Here is a 22,606-nt window from a genome sequence, read left to right on the forward strand (position 1 = left end):
CAAATTCCCAATGAAGCTGTTCTCATTTACATGTTTTTCTCTTTCTGTCGTCAGAAAATGGAACAAGTATAAAACAGTCACTGAAACACAGCCCATTAAGACTACATGATAGCCAACAGTCACTTTCAAGTCATTTACAAGCTGCTGCTCTGCTGCTAAAATCCTGATTTTATAGCCACAACACTGTCTGACAAAATCACCAAACACAACAACTATATTTCCACTATATTTGCATGTAAAATGATCACTCAGAACAACAAAGTTAGATGCTCATTCACATCAATGTCAGCTGCCTCATGGTCAATTGAATGAGCCGCATAAAGAGGTGTACCTGTCCAGGAAAAGCCTTGTGCTCGCAGGGTAATATTGACGACTCTCTTCTATGGAAAGTATAAGGTTTGTCTAAAAAGTCTTCTTGGCTGGATCACAACAGCCCTATAATGCGAATGTCGGTGACTGACTGAGTGATAGAGTTGAGTGATCATTGTTCTACCACTGGTCAGCCGAACGCTGCGTTTCAGTCACTATTTCATACTTACACGTAAACCTGAAACCAGCTGACACCGGGCGCAATGCAAATAGGACGCAATGATGTCAGTTGTTTACAGCTTTCAACTACGTCCTCAATTGTCCACAATGACCGTACGCAGTGCAGCCATATACTTTAGGTTTGACCCAGTCTGGTTTGAGAAGAAGTCACTGAATGGTTCCAGAACGTCACAGTCACAAGTTACAAAGTTCCTGAGTTGGCAGCACTTCCTGTAAACGCCCCCTGATAATATGTAATAGAAATTGTTCATGCCAAATCATTTTGATATAGCAACAGCCAATGGGGAAACTCCAACATTCTGGTGGCATATATTCTTATCATGTATAATTAATTCCTATTCATGAAGGGAACTGGATCTGTTTCAGAAAATAAACATTGTGTGCTGTGGTGGTAGTTGTGTGTGTGTGTGTGTGTGTGCGTGTGTGTGTGTGTGTGCTTGGTCTTCCCCTGTAGATGAATGAAGGCTCTCTATCGCTCTCTCTTTTTACCATCTATTTCTCGGCCTCCCTCTCTCTTTCTTTCTGTCTCTCTCTCCCACCTCAACGTCCCCTGTGGTGATTAATTACCCCACCAAACCTCTCCCCTGGTTGTCATGGCAACATACTGCGCCTGTACTCCAAATGGCGACTATAAACATATTTATGACTTGGGTCCACATCGTTTCCGTGTCCCTCCTTTTTTCCTCCAGCTTTCATCCCTCCTTTTATTCCTCCAAACCTCCATCATTCCTGCGGCCTTTTCTATCCCTTGTTTTATCCTTCATCTCGTACCTTCCTTCACTTTGATCATTTCCTGTTACTCATTTCATGACTCCTTCTTTGTCTCTATCACTTCTTCTTGCCCTCCTCTCATCTTACCTTCTTTCCATCACTCCAATTGCCCCCTCCTTTTCTCATTCAATCCCTCCATCTGTCTCCATCACTCAATTTTTATCATCTTTTACGTCTCTGTAATCAACCCTTCATCTTCCCTTCTTCAGTTACCCTCCCCCCTTTTACTTCTCATACTGCTCTTCCACCTTTCTCCCCCTTCTTTCATCTCTCTTTTCTTCCTTCTAACCATCTATCACTCCTTCTAACCCTGCACTCCTTCTTCTACCACACCCTTGTATCACTCCTTCTGCACCTTCCATCCCCAACTTCATTCCTGCCCCCCTTTCTCCTTCAAATCTCTCCATTCCCTCATCTTTCTTCTACTCCTCTTTGCCTTGTGCTCCCTTTTTCTGCCATTTCCCCCATTTGGTTTCCTCCTCTCTCTTTCTTGCCTTCTTTCTCTATCATTCTCCTTCCAGTCTCTTCTTCCAGTTCTCTTTAAACTCTACCTTCATCCATCACTCTTCCGTGTTATCAACATCAACATTTCTCAGTTATTTGTCTTACTGCTATTTGTGCAAATCACCTGCTGGAAACACAGAGACAAGGAAACGCATGTCAACAGCGGCAGCATGATTTCACATCTCTACTTCTACAGATTCATAAAATGGAGAGGTCACACCTGTGTCCTTCCTTTTTTTCAATGATGTTTCTCATTCGTGTTCCTCTATCGTCATGTCAGGTAAATGAATAACTTCTCTCAAATTGCACCTTTTAAAAGGGAATACATCAAAAGAAGTTAGAAGTAATCCACTCCTGCTGGTGAATATGAGAATCACAGTGGAGTCCTCACTCTCATTTTAGCTCATCTTCACTCTATCACTTTCAAATTGGAGGTGGTCCCGGCTCGGCTGAAGGAAGCAGGCAGCTAAAACAGACAGTCAGAGGGGACAAATGGAATTAATATAAAACCTTCATGTCATTAATGACATCAGTTTACTGACAAAACACCCTATCATCATCAGTCACACTCAACACTCTTATGGTAAATTAATTTTATATGTATTTCAGCATTTTACTGCAGACTCGATGGAGGATCTCCGTACTCTCCCTCTGTCGCCTGAACTCACTTCACTGTTACAGGTGAAACGGCCACGATTTCTCTTCCATTAGCCAAAATGTTCTCTGCATTATTATGATTCTGATTTAAGTGATGGGGTTTGAGTTTAACCTCAAAAAGAAAAAGAAAAAAGAAAAAAAAAAGAAGAAGGGAATTTTTTTTAACCATGTTAACTCTTAACTGAGAACAGATGTACAAAAGAGAGTTAGTCAGTGTTATAAAGCTTTCCTTTTACAGATGCAGAGCAGTAAGAGTTTAGATAAATGAGACGAAGTGTGTGCTGAGCTGGCTGTTTGAGTTTGGACCAAAGAGCCTCACAACCTCACAAGACCATTGGCCAGAGGGTTGGCCAGGGGTGGCACAGACCCCTCCTCAAATCTGATTGAGTCCTATCATCAACCTCTTCCTCTGACTCTGTATGAGTCGACTGTTAGCATGTCTTGTTGGAAAGTCTGTCTATAAAAAGACACTCATTGATGCCAAAGAGATGAAAAACAACAAGAGGATGCAGAGTGAGTGAAAAGTGAAAGTGATGAAAAACAAGGACAAAGTACTTACAAAATAAGACAAATAAATGACTGAACAATATGTGTACAGCTCTGTGTCTCTGTTTGCTGTCAGTCTCACCTGTTGCTTCTGCCCTAGCTGGCTCTGCCACAGCAGCATGTTGGCCTCCTCTTCATATTCATCCCTCTCTTCGTTAGATGTCGTCCCTTCCTGACCCTGTCTTGCTGCTTCAGCAGCTCTGGTTAAAGCATGGAAATACTGCAAACAGATTAATCGTATAGCTGGACAGACTGTTGGGAGAGACAGAGAGAGACTGCACCATTTTCAACATTGAGGGGTGGGGGTTTCAGATGACAAGTTCAGATGTGTTTTCAGCACATATTTATATGTTAATATTTACATGTTTATGTGTAAATACATATAAGTCAGCAAGTAAATTGTCATACTTGACACAACCTCTGCATGGGCCCCTCCTGGGCTTTGGTGGAGGACATTTCCTTCAGCCCTCCATCAATGAACACTGGTCTCAAAATGAGAAGAAGAAAAAGTGTGTGTTTGTGTGTGTGTGATGACACTGTGAACTTTGCTGTGTTGTGTTGTGTGTGTTTATGTGATTGAATATACTGTGTGTGCAGACTATTATTGGAGCCAATTCACATCAGCCTCTGTCCGTTTGACTTGAGCATCCTAGCTGATAATTAAAGTCTAATATGAGACGGACCAATAGGAGATCAGCAGCCTGGAGCTACTTGTCTGATGGTTTTTGAGAACAAACAGACCTTTCTGGATGTGGAGCACATTTCATCCTGACAACACGACTCTCGTTTCATTCCTGTTGTGTTTGTTGGCAGAAGCGTTCAGCAGCCTTTACTGTGCTTTTGGGTTCAGGCCACAGGAGATACAGAGAAGCAAACACAGAGAATAAACACGTTGTGTAGTTACACAAATCCAAATCAAAACCACACAGAATGTAAACATCTAACTCCCGTGTGTGATGTTTGTCGTGTCAAAATACTTTGTTGTCTCCAGATGAGTGGTCAGGTTTGTCAGAGGAGACATCCAACATTTGAAGAGGCTGACCTTGGTTTGTTGTTTGAACTGGAAGTGTTATCATTGTACAGCAGCAGGAAGCCACCAGTTCATTACAGCTGGTGGTTTGTCAGTAAACTGGGATTGTTCTTTTGCTGGTGTGTCACTCCATTCAAAGAGTTTTGTTTTGTAACTATGTCTTATGGACATTGTAAAGCTATGTTTTATTATGGATTTATAGTTTGCATGAACCAAAATGATCATTGAAACATTCATTTTTTTCTTCAGTCTTTCACCACAAATTATTCAAGTGTGTGACATCATTTATAAATATAAAATTTCCAAAAGATAACTTAAAAAAAAGAAGCTTAAAATCAAATTAGTCTCTCTTTTTTGAGGACAATATCATACGCATTAAATACCGAAAGGAATAACACCTTAATGAAGAAGTCCTTTACAAATCTTTTTACTGTCGTTCATCTCATGAACACAATTTTAAATATGATGACAGAGAACGGTGGTGCAGAGATAGAGAGAATAGAAGTTAAAAGAGAGAAGGTGCTAAACTGAGATTATCTGAGGTGTGTGTTACAACAGAAGGCGTTAGCAGGTGCTCTCCTCCTCACAAATGGACAGATGGAGAGAGAGATGAAACAAGAGGAAGGAAGAGAGAGGTAGAAGATTAAGGGCCAATGCACATACTGTAGGAAACAGGGTTGGGTCCATCTGTCCATGCTTTGGTTTCACACTGAGGTATAAATCTCACCAGTTGGTGTACACACGCAGACCTGCTGCACTATACCTGTGGGGACACTTGCTGATATAATGCATTCAACGGCCCTTTACCCAAACCTTAACCTTAACCATCACACTCCTAACAACACCTAACCCTGAACCCGAGTCTAGCCCATCACTAAAACCAAGTCTTAACCCTCAAAAGTGTCAGTTTTTGTCCCCATGGTGACACCTCCATGGGTCAGTGTGCACTCAGGTTAAAGTCCCCACCAGGATATAAGAACAAGCTCACACACACTCACAGAGTTGTAGAGATACACAAGACAGGGAGCAACGAAGGCTGTCAAAACCTGGCAATAACCAGACAGAGAGTGACATTTGGTGAATAGTTCCGGGTTTACGTGACTGAAAATATAATCAAACAGCCTCTTTTACCAGAGGTCACCATGGTAACTCATCTCTTCTTCCTCTCTCTGTCCCTTCTTTCACTCTCTTCTTCTATCTTTCAACTCTCTGCCATATTCCTCCCATCATTATCTCTCCACCTGTCTCTTCTTCTATATTTGTCTTTCTTTCTTTCCCTTTCCTCTCACCTGTCTGTGACTGCCGTCTTCTGCCTCTCCCTGTTCTCTGTTCTCTGATCTGAACCCTGGTCTCTGGTGTGACAGCTGTGTCCTTGTATATGCCATCCATCCACGCCAAGCATCTCCTGGCGAATCCTAAATGTAGCGCTTCCTCCATTCAAAAAAATACTTTGTCTGTGAACATAATCCAACCAGCAGAACATGCTTGTTGTTGCAGTTTAGTTGTATAGAAATGTTGTTTGTTGGAGACAGGTTGGAAAGTGTAATAATGCTGCAGTGTACTCTGCACACCTTTATCTACCCTCTCAGTCTTTCCATCTCTTCTCTTCTGTCCTTCCTTCCTCCTCCTCATCTCTTTCATGTGACCTCCGGCTCTGTCTGTCTTTCTATCTCTTCTTCCTTCCTTCACTTTTTCACCACCTCTTTTGTAAAAACGTTTTTTCATTTTTCTTTTCACCTACTTCTGTTTCCCAGAATTCTTTTATTTCTTTTAGTATTGGATGTTTAAATACACCCATTTCAGTTCTTGCTTGATGTTCAAGGGCCGCTGTCATATGAGCAGTGAAGACTAGAGAATAGAACTGAGCCTGGACTCTTTCTGGTAAACACACTCTGCTTCTCGAGAGGGATTCCACATTGAAAAGTAAAAAAAGAGTTGGATGTTCTTGAAGGTCTGTAAGTGATCTGAGTTCCACCTTATGTTATTATTCTTTATCTGAAACTAAGATCTTACCCAACCATTTTATAAATACTGATGTGATGTCAGCAGTCCAGGCAGACGACATACTTTAATTTACTAAATTCTATGAATTCCTAGAGAAAATCACTGAGATTATCACCGTCCTCTATGGAAGCTTCGTACACATAACAATCAAGAAACAGTGCGCACTCAAATGAGTTAACGCTTTCACACAATTTACGCACATTGTTGTTATATTCAAGGAACACCCTTGTCACACTTAAAGCCTGCCCGGACAATACCCACATCTTTATGCCTGCTACCAGGTAACTTGCCACGGTGGACTAGACAAAAAAAAACTCAAAAGAAACCCCTAAAACCAAACAAAAACAGTTTGGTACGTCAATCTACTTTCCTACCGACTACATGCACTCCCCTGCACACCTGCATATAAAATGAGGTGTGCACCTGCCCCACTCCACCGGCCTGAACCAACCTTGCAACCTGCGCTCCGCCTACAACCCTGCATCTCACTAATTGATGCAACTGCCATATTTCTACTCAGCGCCACCTGCTACATGTACTTGCCAGCCAATATCCAGCTGAACAGATGTTAGCTGGAGCTGTTTGCTAACTGGACATGTACACACTGACTGCTTGTATGCCTGTGATTGTGAGAGTGTGTACTTTTGTGACAGCCTATTTTAAAACTCCAGATCTTTCTGTTTCTGTCCTCTCTGCTCCTGTCTCACAGTGTTGATGAAAAGGAGTCAAAACAGCTGCAGTTTTTTTTTTGTTGTTGCTTACATTGAAACATGATGTGTTTTTGTCAAACGAACAAACTCTCTGAGGAAGAAGCTGTTTTCAGATCAACAGACTGTCTGGTCTGTTGTGAGTTCTGTGTTTGGAATTTGAAGGTTTTTTCAGTGTGTCACAAACTAACTTCCTCCTTTTTCCTTCTCTCTCTCTCTCCCTGTAGGTGAGCTAGTCGCACCACCCTCAGCTCTACCGACGCCTCCCCCTCCCACCTCCTCAGCCTAAACCCACCGTCCTCTGCCTCCACCCTTCTCTCCCACTTCTCGTGGGAACTACGCGCTGTCATGTCTCCCTTCGCCTCACCCACCTCCATCCTCCTTCTCCTCCCCCTCCTCCTCCTGCTGCCTCCCTGTCAGCCAGAGTCCCAGCGTATTGAGCCCAGCGGCGACCCCGACCTAAGAGCGGTCTCACCCTCCATATTCCCCTCGTCCTTCCTGCCCTCCGTGTCTTACGGTAACAGCACCAAGCCCGGCATCAAAGGCAAGTGTGAGGAGGCGACAGTGTGCAGGCCCGGCATCCTGCTGCCCGTCTGGCAGCCCAACCAGCCCGGCCTCGGCGACCAGGTGGCCAGAGCTGTGGTCTACTTCGTGTCACTCATGTACATGTTCCTGGGAGTGTCCATCATCGCAGATCGCTTCATGGCGTCTATAGAGGTCATCACGTCACAGGTGAGGACGGGTGAATGGAGGAATAGACTGGTGGTGGAGTCAAGGAGGGAACAGTGGGAACATGCCATTAACTGCTTCATGTGAGCGACTTATGCGTATGTGCAGATGTCTGCCACTTGACCTTTTTCTGAACTGAATAGAACATAATGGAAAATAATTCTTACTTCTTTCACTTTAGATCACGATCAATTTGATATTATGATTTTTTTTTTTTTTAATGACATGCTGTATCATGATTCATTTTCTAGGAGGCAAACTGACTGTGGGTGTATCCTGCCTTCACTCAAAGCATGATGGGATAGTTTCCAGATTGGACAACAATTTACAGTTGCTTTTTTTTAAGTATCCATTTAGCCTGCGATCATTTTTCAGTGAATTGTTTAGTCCATAAAACTTTAAATTGTAAAAAATGCCTAAAGCTTAAAGTCTTGAAGTCTCCTTGGTTACACAGCGGCCACATTGTTCAGCTCCTGCCGGACACTGTTGTTGCATGTCAAACCCCCGTCTTGCTCCTGTTGATTCCTGTCTGCCTCCTCGCTGTCAAATGTCTAATGAAGGCAAAAATACCAAGAAGAAAAACCATCTTTAAAGCAGTGAATCGTTACAGCTGAGAAGCTTGAACCAGTTCATGTTTGACACGTTGCTCTTTAAACCTGATGAACATACCAGATGGGAATTGTGTTTTCACTTATTTAATATAAATTTTTCCCAGATTTGAAAAGCTAATTGAATACAACGAATCTCTATAGTTGTCTGAGCATGTCCTCTTCAAGGGAAACATGCATTGCTGTCAGAAGTAAGTGAAGCGCAGCACCCATGAAGCCTGTAGATAAAGAGGCAAGGGTCTGATTTCAAAACATTCAATGTAGAAATCCAACATTAGAAAGGAGAGTTTGTCTTACAGTCTTTGGAGGCACCAGCCATCAACACAATGGTTACTGAAAGAATTTCACTGTGACTCAGAACTAACTTCATTTGTTTAATTTTTAAGTCAGGAATCTTTTCGTTTTCTTGTTTTTGTCACTAATGAGTTGTTGCATTGACACAGATTTCAAACACATCATATCCTCCTTGTTTCCAACCTTTTCCAACTCATGGGCCACTTCACAAAATCTGAAAATTGCATCCAGCCCCAAAACAATACAGAGGCCAAATAAAGTGTCTAGAGCTCTTCTTTTTCAAAGCATCTCAGAGAACTTTTTATTTTAATGAGAACGATGGAGCACTCATGAGTGAACTGAAAGCTGAGCTCACTTGCCGATTCACCATCTGTCTTCTTCACGCTCTTTGATAGTCCAGTTTTTGCTATGGGCCTTAATATGAGAAAAAAAAATTAAAACAATGAAAGTTTTTTTAACATTTTTTATTTTTTTAAATCATTTTGTTTTAAATATATATAAAACAAAACAGCCAGAGCCAATAAGTTAATTATATATATTTATAATTACATCCTTCGAATAAAATTTCAGTGTTTTGCAAATGATTTGTCGGCCCACATGCAGGACCTCTGCAGCCCGCCCCTGCAACCACTGCTCTAAAATCTCTACCTCCCATGGATTTTGTTCAGTTTCATATTGTTTGCAGAAACTGTGCTGACTGTGCAATAAGACAGCTAAAAATAGCTGTACTTCATGTTAACCCATTATGAGGCAGTGTAGGTGTATTCTGGTCTGGGATTTAGACCTAAATGATTCATTAAGGCCTGATATGTTCAAGGTCAGTGAGTGTGTTTGTTGACCATTGATGGAGTGAAGCTGCCAGTGAATGTGTCTGCGTCATCATATCACCATCTCTTTACTGCAAGCTCGGCCTGATGAGTGTCCTTCATGGGCTCACACACATTTCCCTCTCCATCCATTTATCCCCCTCTGTAATAGTGTAAATGACCCTCAGCTGTTTTCACTGACAGAGACACACACAGTGTCTTTTACCCAGGAGGACAATAGTCATGAAGTGTGTCTAAGTGAACACAGCAAGAATCACTGAGGTGGAGTCTATCCCTCTTAGTGTATACTGTGGTGGACTTAGTGGAAGTGTGTGTTTGTGTGTGTGTGTGTGTGTGTGTGTGTGTGTGTGTGTGTGTGTGTGTGTGTGTGTGTGTGTGTGTGTGTGTGTGTGTGTGTGTGTGTGTGTGTGTGTGTTGTACCAGACGGCCTGTACTGGTTCAGGTGCTGAGGTTGTGCCGTCATAAGCGCTGTAGAAAAAGAGAGGAAGGGTCCTGGGAGGTTTGGATGGAGGCTGATGCTCAGTGTGGGGGAGGAGGACAAGGAGACGTGATGGTCAGCTGGAGGGAGGAAAGAGAAGAGGAAGGACAATGAAAAACACACTCACTTATTATCATAAACCTAAAAGTATTAAAAGTATTTGCTTTAAAATATACTTGCAGAATGGCCATTTCCAAATACTGTCTATGATATCATTGGATTATTATTATTATTGCTGGATCATGTGTCCATCACTTTAATGTTGCAGCTGGTAAAGATGGAGCTCATTTTAATAACTTTATACACTGCTGGGTACTATGTGAATCAATACACCTAATATTATCTTAATATATTATATTTTGTATCATTCCAAAAACAAAAATAACGTTGTATTTTGTTTTATTAACTTTGAATTATTATGAGTTCGCAAATGAATTAGTAACTTCAGTTGTAAAATAAATGCAGTGGAGTAAAAAGTCCTAAGTACTGTATAAAGCAGCTCAACACTGTGAGACAGGAGTTATCAATCTTATATATTTGGTCCCAGTGCAGAGTAAACAGCAGAAATATGTTTTCATGTGACAGAATAAACTGTTGCAGTTGCATATATCTGACGGGCCCCCGCAGCTTCTCGCCGGATGATGTCACATTGCAGTAAAAGTTAAGCCTGGTTCTACTTTTTTCCCGGACGACCCTGTGTCTTTTTTTTTTTCTCCCTTGGCACCCTGCTGCAAAGACGAACTTGCCTCATTTAAATAAATCACAAATGACTTTTCTGATTCAAATCACTTCTTACAGTTCTGTTCAACACGTATTTGAAAGGAATGTGAAGGAAAGGAAAATATGTGTCATAATGAAAAGGTAGTGAGGGCATGAATAGAGAAAGAGAGCGGAGGTAAAGGAGATGGGAGGGCGGGGGCGGTTGGGGGGGTGGGAGTCTGGGGTTAAGAGAAATGAAAGGGTTAATGGAGGAAGGAGGGTGTTCATCCATCCTTTTCAAGGTCAATGTAAATGAATGTCTGATTGTGTCCCACAATCCATCACTGTGGCAGCCACAACAGCTATTTTGGCATGGTTCGTCCTTTATGTGTGTGTGTGTGTGTGTGTGTGTGTGTGTGTGTGTGTGTGTGTGTGTGTGTGTGAGTGTGAGTGTGAGTGTGTGTGCGTGCGTGCGTGTGCATGTGTTCCAGTCTCAGTCTGTATGCTTGTTTGTTAGTATTGCACTGTATGTGCAAATATTTTATTCTTCATGTTCTTTTGTGCACTTCAAGTATCCGTGTGTGTGTGTGTGTGTGTGTGTGTGTGTGTGTGTGTGTGTGTGTGTGTGTGTGTCTGTGTGGGGTCTGGTATTATGAGGATTTATGAGTCTAGCGGGGACGTACAGTAGTACAGTGTATCAGTGAATGAACTACATATGGTGATGAATCCAGCACTGACAGAGGGATAAATCTGTCTCTGTGGTTAAACATGGCGAGCAGGCGGCTGCTTAGAGAGAGACTGTTTGTAATGAGAAAGCCACAGGTTTGATCCCCCTGCGGCTCCTCGTCACAGTGCACTTGGGGAAGATACTGAATCCCTCACCTCTCAACCAAACTCCAAAGACACATTCTTAATTAATTCATGCTGTGCTTCAGCATTAGAAACCACATTAAAATTCAAACACAGTTTCCATTGTTATCTCTCTCGTTCAACACTCGGCTGTGTAGTTTGTGCAGTGGCTCACCTGTCAGTTAGACTGTGGGGTGGGGATGTGGTTTCCTGTTGAAGTTGGAGTTTATCTGCTGCATTAGGTGAATTCTTTGGTGCCTGTTGCTGCTCATGCTGATTACCCAGCTCTTTGTTTGTTCCAGACAAAGAGCTGCTGCTGCTGCTGCTGCTGCTGCTGCTGCTGCTGCAGACTCTGACGACACAACAGTAAATAAAAAGGCTTTAGATAAATTGAAAATTGAAAAACTGAAATATAGCAGCTCAGTAATGCTATTACAACCAAGTATGACACATACTCATGTGTAGGGTATAATTTAATCTTTCATCTTATTATAAAAAATGTTCTAATAACTAACAAGACTAATACGGACAATGTTTTAGATTTAAATCTTAAGGGTTTCTTTTAAAGGCCACATATACATACATTTGTTGTTTGCTTTGCTTTGTTGCTCCTGTTTGAGTGGGACAAATTACACCTGGCATGCCTCCCTGCCCGAGCACAGGTCTAAGCAGCTGAAGACTGGACACACCTGTGCAGGTGTGCAAGGAAATCTAAAGTTTGGTTGGAGAGTTTTTCCAGGGCATTAATGTACAGTTATATGTTATATGTGCAGCTGTAGAATGTGATCACAAGTACAGTAACACCAACACCATGTCTGTGACTGTGTGTGTCTGTGTTGTGTGTGTCTGGGCCAACAGGAGAAGGAGGTGACCATCACAATGCCTAACGGGGAAACATCAGTGGCGACGGTTCGAATCTGGAATGAAACTGTGTCCAATCTGACGCTCATGGCTCTGGGCTCCAGCGCCCCGGAGATACTGCTGTCTGTTATAGAGGTACACACACACCCACACACACACACACATAAAAACATCTATCACAGGGGGGTATGTGTGGATTCATCCCCCAGCCCACGAACACAAACCTTACACACACTGTATCCCTCCAGGTGTGTGGTCACAACTTTGAGGCCGGCGAGTTGGGACCAGGAACCATCGTTGGCAGCGCTGCCTTCAACATGTTCGTGATCATCGGGATCTGCGTGTGGGTGATCCCCAACGACGAGACCCGCAAGATCAAACACCTCAGGGTGTTCTTTATCACCGCCTTCTGGAGCATCTTCGCCTACATCTGGCTCTACCTCATCCTGTCCGTCATGTCGCCGGGCGTGGTGGAGGTGAGACACACTCAGTGGTTTACAGGAACAGAGGAAAGATAGAATGAGTGGTACTGTTCACCACTTTTGTCCATTTGTTTGCTAATTTGGTCCCAAATAAACCCTCTTTCAGAAAGGTGTGTGGCGTGATAGAAGTGAGGTCATGCAGCCCGGGTGGTACAACACTATAATGACATTTGATTTGTTTTTGATTCGATGAAGCCATGTCCATTTGTCACATCAGAAATGGAAAATATTGAATGAAGGTTGGGATAACAGTGAGAGGGAGACATGTTGGTCAATGTTATGTCTCCTTCCTTTCGTAAAGGATAAACTGCCAAGCAAAGATTGCTGAAAAACAACGTGGGGCTCTCAGTTTTGCTTCTGCTACTGCTTTTCTAACAGTAATAGTGATATTGTACACATGTAAATGCACCCAAATATTACTGACTAAATGCAACTGATTTTATCAGTTGCTTATCAGTTTTACTGGTTCAGGTTTTGAGATGTGCATCTGTGAGGCAGAACCTACCTGAGCTTAATATTGGGAGCAGACTGTACTAATGAAAATGATTTTTGCAATGCACTACAAAGTGCAGCTACAGCTACAATGTGCTGCCATGCACTGATGTGACACTGATATGGCACTGCCTTGAATCTGTGCTGCTGGATATGAAGAGTTTTTTGTATTTGGTTTGGCGTATTTGTGTCCTGCAGCTCTCCTCCTGGACAGTAACAGCTTTCTCCTCAGAGGAGTCTTCCTGTCTCCTCCAGCTCATTAAACTGTCTGCTGTATTTACAGGAGTTGAGCTGAAGTGACTACTACAGAATATACTGTATATGTGCATGACACTCCATCCTTTCAGTGTGTGCCACATTGCACCACAATTACAGCCAGAGACGGGCGACTAATTAATGGAATAATCCTGAAAAATGATTGGAGAAACTGAATGACAATGTCCCCATCCTAAACCCTATCCTATGCTGTGGCCTTCACAGTCACCTGGGGCCAGTTTCACAAAGACGTTTCAGACTGGTCTGCAGTGTTGGTCCGGTCTTAATGTTGCTCATAGATTAATCTAATGTTACTCAGACCATTTCACAAAAATACAAACTGACTCATTTTAAGCCAAAATCATTAGACACCTTGCCCCCAGCCTAACTCAGACGTAACACCAATGTTACCATGGTAACAATCAATGACACCTGCACTGACCAGCAGCACCCAACAACAGAAGGGAGTTTTTAGAGACTGCAGCTAATGTTTTACAAATTAGATTTTTCTTTGTTTTTATTATTCATTTATTTTAGTTGTTTCACTCCTGGCTGAATTTCCCAAGTAAAACCTCCTGAATTGAATTCTTCCCAAAGACAAACACTTTCTGCTGGAGTAAACAGAGCTGAGAGGATGGATTGTTCCTGTACCACAGACCAGCTTAAGATGGTCAAGAACTAAACTGCTCTGTGCAACAGATGAGTTTAGACTCAGTCTATCTGAAGTCGAACTCTTTGTTCTATCTACTGTAAGTCACAGTCAAAGTCTATCTTTGTGAAACCGGCCCCTGATCTCCACCCTGTTGAACACCTACGTATGTGTCAGACAGCACTCTCCACCAACATCCTCAAAACACCACCCGAGGGAACATCTTTTGGCAGAATGGTGTTCATCCCTCCTGTAGAGTGCAGAGACTTGCACTTGCCACTGCGACACTTAATGTTGGTTCTCCTGATAATGCGTCACCGTCTCTATGTGTCCACGGTGCACCCAGTTTCAGCCACTGTGCATCTAAAGGGAGGAAATCATTTTAATGATGATCTTTAATCCAACACCTGACAGCATGCAAACAACGGTAATTAGGAGAAATGTGTGTGTGTGTGTGTGTGTGTGTGTGTGTGTGTGTGTGTGCGTGCGTGCGTGCGTGCGTGCGTGTTTCAGGTGTGGGAGGCCGTGGTGACCCTGCTCTACTTCCCAGTGTGTGTCATACTGGCTTGGATCGCCGACCGTCGTCTGCTCTTCTACAAGTACATGGGCAAGCGTTACCGTGCCGACAAGCGCCACGGCATCGTCGTGGAGACTGAGGGAGACTTGACACCCAATAAGGGCGGCATGGAGATGATCATAGACGGCAAATTCCCGCCACGAGGGGGCGCCGTGGTCCCTGCCGAAAACTGCGGGGGAGCTCAGGGAGGCGCTGCAGCCAATAACGTTGGTGCGGCAGCAGGAGCCATGGCAACGGGAGCTGGGGGAAACCTGCCCAACTCCAACAGCATGATGGTCAATGTGGAGAGCAGCAAGGAGCTGGACGAGAGCCGCAAAGAGGTGAGAGGCCGAGAGGGAGAGAGAGAAATGGAGGTTAAAATTAAGTATAGAGAGAAATGTTGTGGAAAATATTTCCCAAACATGATTTAAAATACTTAGTATACTAGTAAACTAAAATAGTTTCTTAGATTTTTATTTTATAATTCTATTTATATAGATATGTTATGATTATGGTCCCTGATTTAACATAGACTAACACAGCAGATGCAGCCAGACAAAGACAAGTTTCCAGACAAGTCAGGTGAAAAGGTTCAAATCCTCATCTGTAGAAAAGTGTAAATGAAACCCAAATTTTGTTTTGGTCTGTAAACAGTCATACAAACAATTAGAGCAACTGTATAATTGTAGGAAGGATTTGCAAAAAGCAGAAATGACAGTAAACTGTTATGTCTCAAACAGTCCTGGGTGTGTTGTGTCACTCACCAAATGTAATCCAGGACGGACGGTTTGAGCAACAGATTCATGAGTTTGAAGACACGGCGCAATGGTTTATAATACTCTGAGAAAGGATTTTATAACTCACAGCAGACGTTATTTTTATCTTTTTGTCTCTGAAAAACAGCAGGAAAACACACGTTCATGTTACAAAGCATTCTAGCAGCAATGTGCACATGCTTGTTTGTGATTGGCCAAGACAGCAACTTGCTGAATGACATTGTGTAGAGTTGCGGCAAAAGTTGAGCCAGATTCAACATTTCCTTCTGTCTTGGTGTGTTTGAGATGACTGGTAAATACGGTGCCTGTCATTCTTTACTAACTATAATACTCCCACTCTTTTTGCCAAAGGTTCACACCACTGGTTGCTGCAGAGCATCTCAGGGAGGGTGGAGGAAATAGGATGTAGACACTGTTATCACTGCAGATTGCGTCCTGTGATAATTCTGTAATTATCATGATCCACATATACAGCCATTTACACCTGTTAGTAGCCGCTATAAAATGATGAGTTGCTCTGAAAGCAGAAGGGGGAGAACTGAGATGAGTTTAGGAGAAAAGAGAAATGAACATGTGCGAGGTTTGACAGACAACGATGGAAAAACAATGACGAGGGTCAGAGAGGTTGTAGTAGTAAGAACAGGCAAATCACCCCGTTCTTTCAACCAGTGAATATTACACACAAAAAAAAAAATCAGACTTTTCTTGCAATGTAGACACATATATTACTGAGTTAGTTAGATGTTGCAATAAGCACCATCTTTCTTGAACTTCTTCTTGATGAACTGACTTTTAGGTAAATTCACTCTTCATTGTTAATTTCCAGTAACCCCTGCACTGTGCTGTTCAGAGTGACTGTGAGAGCAGGGACAGGCTGTGGCTTCACTTTCACTGAATTAAAGCTGTGACACTTTGACATTTACTCACTATGAAACTCACTCTCTCGTTCACACACCGACCGCACATTCACACACAATTGCCCACACACACTGACACCGTCTCCTTCCCCGTGAAATCTACACACGACGTGTCATTTAGAAGTCTTGAAAGAAAATTAATTGAAATTCAACACATTCGTTTTCACTTTCACATTCTCAAGTCAAACCGTGGTAAAAGCAAAAAACACTCCTCGTACCAAACCAAAGAACATGGAAGCTAAAATGTTTCTAATTAAATACTTGGCAGCAGTTAAATGTTGCAGTAAATGATCCTGAAACGGAGCTGCTTAAATGGAGGAAAGAAAATTACCAAATCATTTCTTTCTCTTTTCCAGTTGGCACAAAAATCAGTTTACAAAGTTGTTAAAACTTGCAGGCACTCTGCATTTGATGGTTTGGAAATGTTTTCAACAGTTTATAAAGTTGCAAAAAATGTTTCAACTCTCAAATGAAACTAAGCGGTCAAACATTAAAATGATTAGAGGTCATTATAGGAAAGGCATTTGAAGCATAGACTTTCTATAAAGATGAATGTCACCCACAGGTTTCTTAAGAGTAGTTTTGCAGCTCAGAGCGAGCTGCTCCGCTGTTGCCATCTTACCAGAGCCTGCCTCCACCTCACTCCCAGCTAATCCAAAAATGGGCAAAGAGGTGGGGTGTGTGTGGATCTGAGACTTCGATGCGTGCAGTTTAATAACTGTTGTAAACATAATGCTTCTGTTAGCATCGTTAGCACAGCTGGGCGTCTTGCTCGAAGGCTAACCCAAGGCTAATTCATTTGCTGTCTAATTAGCTAGTTAACGGGTAGGTATGGTGAGCACAGACACATATACCTGCTAATTAGTGCTAACATATAAATAAAAATAAGCAGGAGCACACACTTCTTCTGTTTGTCAATCACCCACACAGCAAGCCGCTTTATTTGTTTTATTTGATATCTCATGAAAAATCCTCAAAAACAAACACTCATATTAGCTGAGGCCCTCAATTATATATAACTTTAAGTTTCAATAAAATATATAAACAGGTGAGTTATACAAAAAATTCACCCCCAGCAGTGGCCATGAAGGAGGAAATTAGCTCTAGAGACCAAAACTGTTTTTGTACCAGGCTGTAAACATCTCTGCTGTAAAGCTGGACATTTTAACATGGGAGTCTATGAGGACTGACTCACTGTTGGGGCCAGACTCTAGTGGTCAGTAGAGGAACTGCAGTTTTTGGCACGTCAGTGTTGGCTTCATTTTCCAGCTCTGGAGGTTGCCACTTGATTTGGAGGTTCAACCGTTTTAGGAGGTGAGGCAGTGATATTTTTGTTGGGCTGGGAGCTGAAGCATAAATCCATCCAATCATCCACCTGCTACAGGGACCGAAAGCGCCAAGAATCTCCACACTGCCACAGTCAGTGTTTGTACGAACAGCCGTGCATGCTGTCAGTGTGTGTTGTGTAGCTATGTTAATCATGAGTGTGTCCTCCGGTCTCTCTTCCAGGTGATTCGTATCCTGAAGGAACTGAAGCAGAAATATCCCGACAAAGAGCTGGACCAGCTGGTGGAGCTGGCCAACTACTACGCCCTGCTGCACCAGCAGAAGAGCAGAGCCTTCTACCGCATACAGGTGTCACACACACACACACACACACACACACACACACACACACACACGTTCCTCTATGTTCAATTTAGAGAAATGATAACTAACATGAAGTGAATATCCTTCTGAACACTTTGTTTCTTTTTCTTTTATCCTCCTCCTCCTCTCCGTGTCCTTCAAGGCGACTCGTATGATGATTGGAGCCGGTAACGTCCTGAAGAAGCACGCAGCCGACCATGCCCGCCGCACAGCTGTAGCTGACGAGGAGGCACCGGAGGAAGACGACGCGGGGATATGCAGCCGCATCTCATTTGAAAGCGCCCACAGCCAGTGCATGGAGAACTGTGGCGTTCTGACGCTGGCTGTAGTCTGCCACGGTAGTGAAATAAATAAGTCATAAGTGAATATTGAATTCACATAAATAAGTCAGGAGAAGCTAAGACTGGTGTGGTAATAAAGTATAAAATATTTCTTTTATTCAAATTATTGCAAACACTTGAACTAACTTTTTTAACAGTCTTTGATCTGTTTGAGTTTTAGTCTCTGAGAACCGTCTTTATTTTACTGCAATCTGAACTTTAAAGGCAGAGCAGTGACTTATTTTAACACCCTGGCTCTTTAATTACTCGACCGAAGCAGCGGTAAAACAAGCGCCCCCTACTCCTTTACTTTAAACAGTTCTCCACTGATTTACCATCGCACTTCTGTGACTTTCCGTGACTGTTAGAACACCTGACAGTGTAACGTCACCTGCCGCGAGCTGTCATATTATCTAGTCTTATATCTCAGTGGTTGTTTGTCCCTTGACTCCTCACATATTGGTCTGACGACTTGTCACCTGACAGATGTACCACTAACATTTTGTAATTGTTTTGGGTCCAGTAATATAACCGTAACTTTGTTTCTGCTGATTTCCACCACTGGATCAAAGACACAGTTTCACTATTTCACAACAGTGATGGACATTTCTACTTTATTTCTGTTTGGAGGTCATTAAAGCTGAAGCCTTGCACAGGGCTCATCTGTAACAAAGGAAACTTTGAGCAATAACTTTCCAATGATAATGAGAAGCACTTTAGATCAAAGCAGAGATGTATCAAGGTGTAAAAATCTGACAGGGTTTTATAATATAAATTTAAATCTTATTTTAATCTCATAAAAATGAAATGGTTTGTGCCATGCTTTCACACACAAATACATCTTGCGTGTGTTTTTAGCTTTGATAGATTTAAATGAAAAAGGATTGCCCAGCATGAATTTGTTTTATTTCTGCTGCTCAGGGGGTCTGGGAGAGAACACCTTCTATGTGGACTACAGGACGGAAGATGGTTCGGCCAACGCGGGGTCGGATTACGAGTACAGCGAAGGAACGCTGGTGTTCAAACCGGGAGAGACTCGTAGAGAGATCAAGGTGAGTGAGGAGGAGAGGGAGACGAGCAGGAGGAGAGAGATTCAGACACTGTTGGGAAAGAAGCGGTAAACTGCGCAGAGCTCTGCTCCACAAACCACCACAGACAAGACCTGCTCCCTGACCGCAACATGCCACCAGGCTACAGATAAACATTGGACTGCTCTCAGTCATGGTTTAGGTGCTCTGACGTCCTGACTGGGAATCAATTATTTGAACTGCCTCTGTGGTCATAAAAGTGGAAACACGTTCACCAGAAAAACAACAACATAATTGTTTGTTGGAAAACTTAAAACAGCCCACAGCTGCTCCGTCTCGTAGAATTACATTCATATAATATTTATATGTTTTCCTAAATACATGCTGCTCAGACTATTTGAAGTGGCAGTATGGTTTGCAGCGCAGGAAGTGCTATGTCTTCGCTGTAGGTGGTCAGTGTGAACGGAGTGTACAAAGTGCAGAACTCAGACACTAGAGATCCGGCTTCATGCTCATGGAGGGAGAACACATTTTTATTCTGCCAATCAAATTTAGCATAAAAGAGTAACATCAGCGTCGTATCCCAGGCAGAGCAGACGGTCACAGTGAGGCAGACAGCAGCTGCTACACAACACAAGAGACACAAACTCTGAACAACAGCCCGCATTAGTTTTTACTGCTGAAGTCTCCTTCTTCTGTTCCAACCTACAAACCCGAACACCTGCATCTTAGCTTGGTGAATGAGCCACTGAGCAAACACCCACTGGGGCACAGTGCACTGCAAACGTCAGTTATCAAGCAAGATAGTTGATTAGCTGCTCAGCTAATTAAACAGCACGCTGCTTCAAGCCAGTGTTGACTCTCAGTATTTAACCTAAAACAGTCGTTCTCTGATCTAAGTGCTGCGAGCAACGAAACATATCCATAAAAAACTTTTGGCGTGCTTTAGTCGCATGAGGAAATATTGTATTGTAAAGGTTAAAGATTCAATGAAGATACAGGTGTGTAACTAGGTTAGGTTGTTTTTGTGTCTGTGGAGGCTGCAGCTACAGCAGTTCAGCTGTCCGTGTGAAATCTGCACAAACACACACACACACACACATCTGCCAGAGCTGTGTCGGAACACTGCCATGCTGTTTTGTATCCTAACCTATAGCGCTCCTTTTTATTCCACAGGTTCCACAGTCAGTCAGTAGGTTCTGTAAATGGGGAACGATACAACAATATGTTGTCATTAAAAAAATGTACTTTTGAGAACATTTTAAAATCAAGTAACTTTAACTCAAGAAGAAATCTGACTGAACAAGTTTCACTAGGAGTAATATTTGACCAGTAGCATCTATACTGTGACTCAAGTAATGGAGCTGTGGACTTTCTCCAGCTCTGCATATAAGTAGCCTGTCATGTATTATGAAACAGAAAATCTGTCAGTTCATTCAAAAGCTCTGAACTCAAGGTTGTCTTTGTTGAGAGAATGGAAATAGAATCTGATGCATTTTTTATCTCAGAATATAAATGTCCTGGCCTCTAATACTGATTTCAAACCTAGAAACCTGCTTTAGCTGGACTTTAAACGTTTAAGCTCCCAGCTTTGTTGTTTTTCTTTCGTTTTTTTTTCGGGTGCAGGTGAAGGAAGTTTGACCTGCATCCACACACTGCAAGATTCTGAATAACCTGCGGTGTGGCTTTAAAATATGAAAAGATATCTGAGTAGATCAAAGGGAGGGGAGAGAGGGATGACGAGATAAATAATGAGAGTCCCAGCAGAAGAGACAGAGACAGGCTGAGGAGAGACAGATATAATATATATATATATATATATATATAATATATATATATATATATATATATATAATATTCAAGGAGAGGACAGAGAAATACTGATGCCGCTGCTCGTGTCTGCTGCCACTCCGTTAGCTACTACTTCACTATATGAACCAGAGAGGTCCCAGAAGTTTCACTTTCGTCTGACAAGCAGGAAAGTGAAGCTTTAAACATCTTGAATGGTTAACCTAAAACTTACTGCAGGTGTAAAAATACAGAAGAAAAACTTTAAAACTTTAACCTGGCTGTTGCATCATGTGCTTAACATCATTTCTTCTTTATCTTTTTTGTTTCATTTAATCATTTTTATTTTTACGTATTTATTGATATTGATTTGAGTTTTGGATCAGATTCACTTGTGCATTTTACCTTCAGTTATGGATATTTTTACAGAAGCTAACAGTGTAACTGCTATAATAACAGTGTCAATGCTATGATAACAGTGTCACTGCTATGATAACAGTGTCACTGCTATGATAACAGTGTCACTGCTATAACAGTGTCACTGCTATGATAACAGTGTCACTGCTATAACAGTGTCAGTTCATTCAAAAGCAGCTGTTATCACTGCTGTGATAACAGTGTAACTGCTATAACAGTGTAACTGCTATGATAACAGTGTCACTGCTATGATAACAGTGTCACTGCTATGATAACAGTGTCACTGCTATAACAGTGTAACTGCTATGATAACAGTGTCACTGCTATGATAACAGTGTCACTGCTATGATAACAGTGTCACTGCTATAACAGTGTAACTGCTATGATAACAGTGTCACTGCTATGATAACAGTGTCACTGCTATAACAGTGTCACTGCTATGATAACAGTGTCACTGCTATGATAACAGTGTAACTGCTGTGATAACAGTGTCACTGCTATGATAACAGTGTAACTGCTGTGATAACAGTGTAACTGCTGTGATAACAGTGTCACTGCTATAACAGTGTCACTGCTATGATAACAGTGTAACTGCTGTGATAACAGTGTCACTGCTATGATAACAGTGTCACTGCTATAACAGTGTCAGTTCATTCAAAAGCAGCTGTTATCACTGCTGTGATAACAGTGTAACTGCTATAACAGTGTAACTGCTATGATAACAGTGTCACTGCTATGATAACAGTGTCACTGCTATGATAACAGTGTCACTGCTATAACAGTGTAACTGCTATGATAACAGTGTCACTGCTATGATAACAGTGTCACTGCTATGATAACAGTGTCACTGCTATAACAGTGTAACTGCTATGATAACAGTGTCACTGCTATGATAACAGTGTCACTGCTGTGATAACAGTGTAACTGCTGTGATAACAGTGTAACTGCTATGATAACAGTGTCACTGCTATGATAACAGTGTCACTGCTATGATAACAGTGTCACTGCTATGATAACAGTGTAACTGCTGTGATAACAGTGTCACTGCTATGATAACAGTGTAACTGCTATGATAACAGTGTCACTGCTATGATAACAGTGTCACTGCTATGATAACAGTGTAACTGCTGTGATAACAGTGTCACTGCTATGATAACAGTGTC

General features: G+C 42.2%; 1 protein-coding gene across 2 annotated transcripts in view; it reads left to right on the forward strand.

Annotated features, from left to right (window-relative positions):
• Positions 1-22,606, forward strand: part of slc8a2b (solute carrier family 8 member 2b) — a 162,625-nt gene that overhangs the window by 110,922 nt on the left and 29,097 nt on the right. For both annotated transcript variants that reach the window (XM_056373471.1, XM_056373472.1), the window contains 7 exons: positions 6,996-7,500; positions 12,111-12,248; positions 12,362-12,589; positions 14,505-14,888; positions 17,750-17,875; positions 18,033-18,228; positions 19,132-19,262. In XM_056373471.1, the coding sequence (XP_056229446.1) occupies positions 7,117-7,500; positions 12,111-12,248; positions 12,362-12,589; positions 14,505-14,888; positions 17,750-17,875; positions 18,033-18,228; positions 19,132-19,262 (1,587 nt within the window). In that variant the 5' untranslated portion in view covers positions 6,996-7,116. The remainder of the gene's footprint in view (positions 1-6,995; positions 7,501-12,110; positions 12,249-12,361; positions 12,590-14,504; positions 14,889-17,749; positions 17,876-18,032; positions 18,229-19,131; positions 19,263-22,606) is intronic.

Source organism: Seriola aureovittata, chromosome 4 (assembly GCF_021018895.1).
Source record: "Seriola aureovittata isolate HTS-2021-v1 ecotype China chromosome 4, ASM2101889v1, whole genome shotgun sequence".
NCBI lineage: Eukaryota > Metazoa > Chordata > Actinopteri > Carangiformes > Carangidae > Seriola > Seriola aureovittata.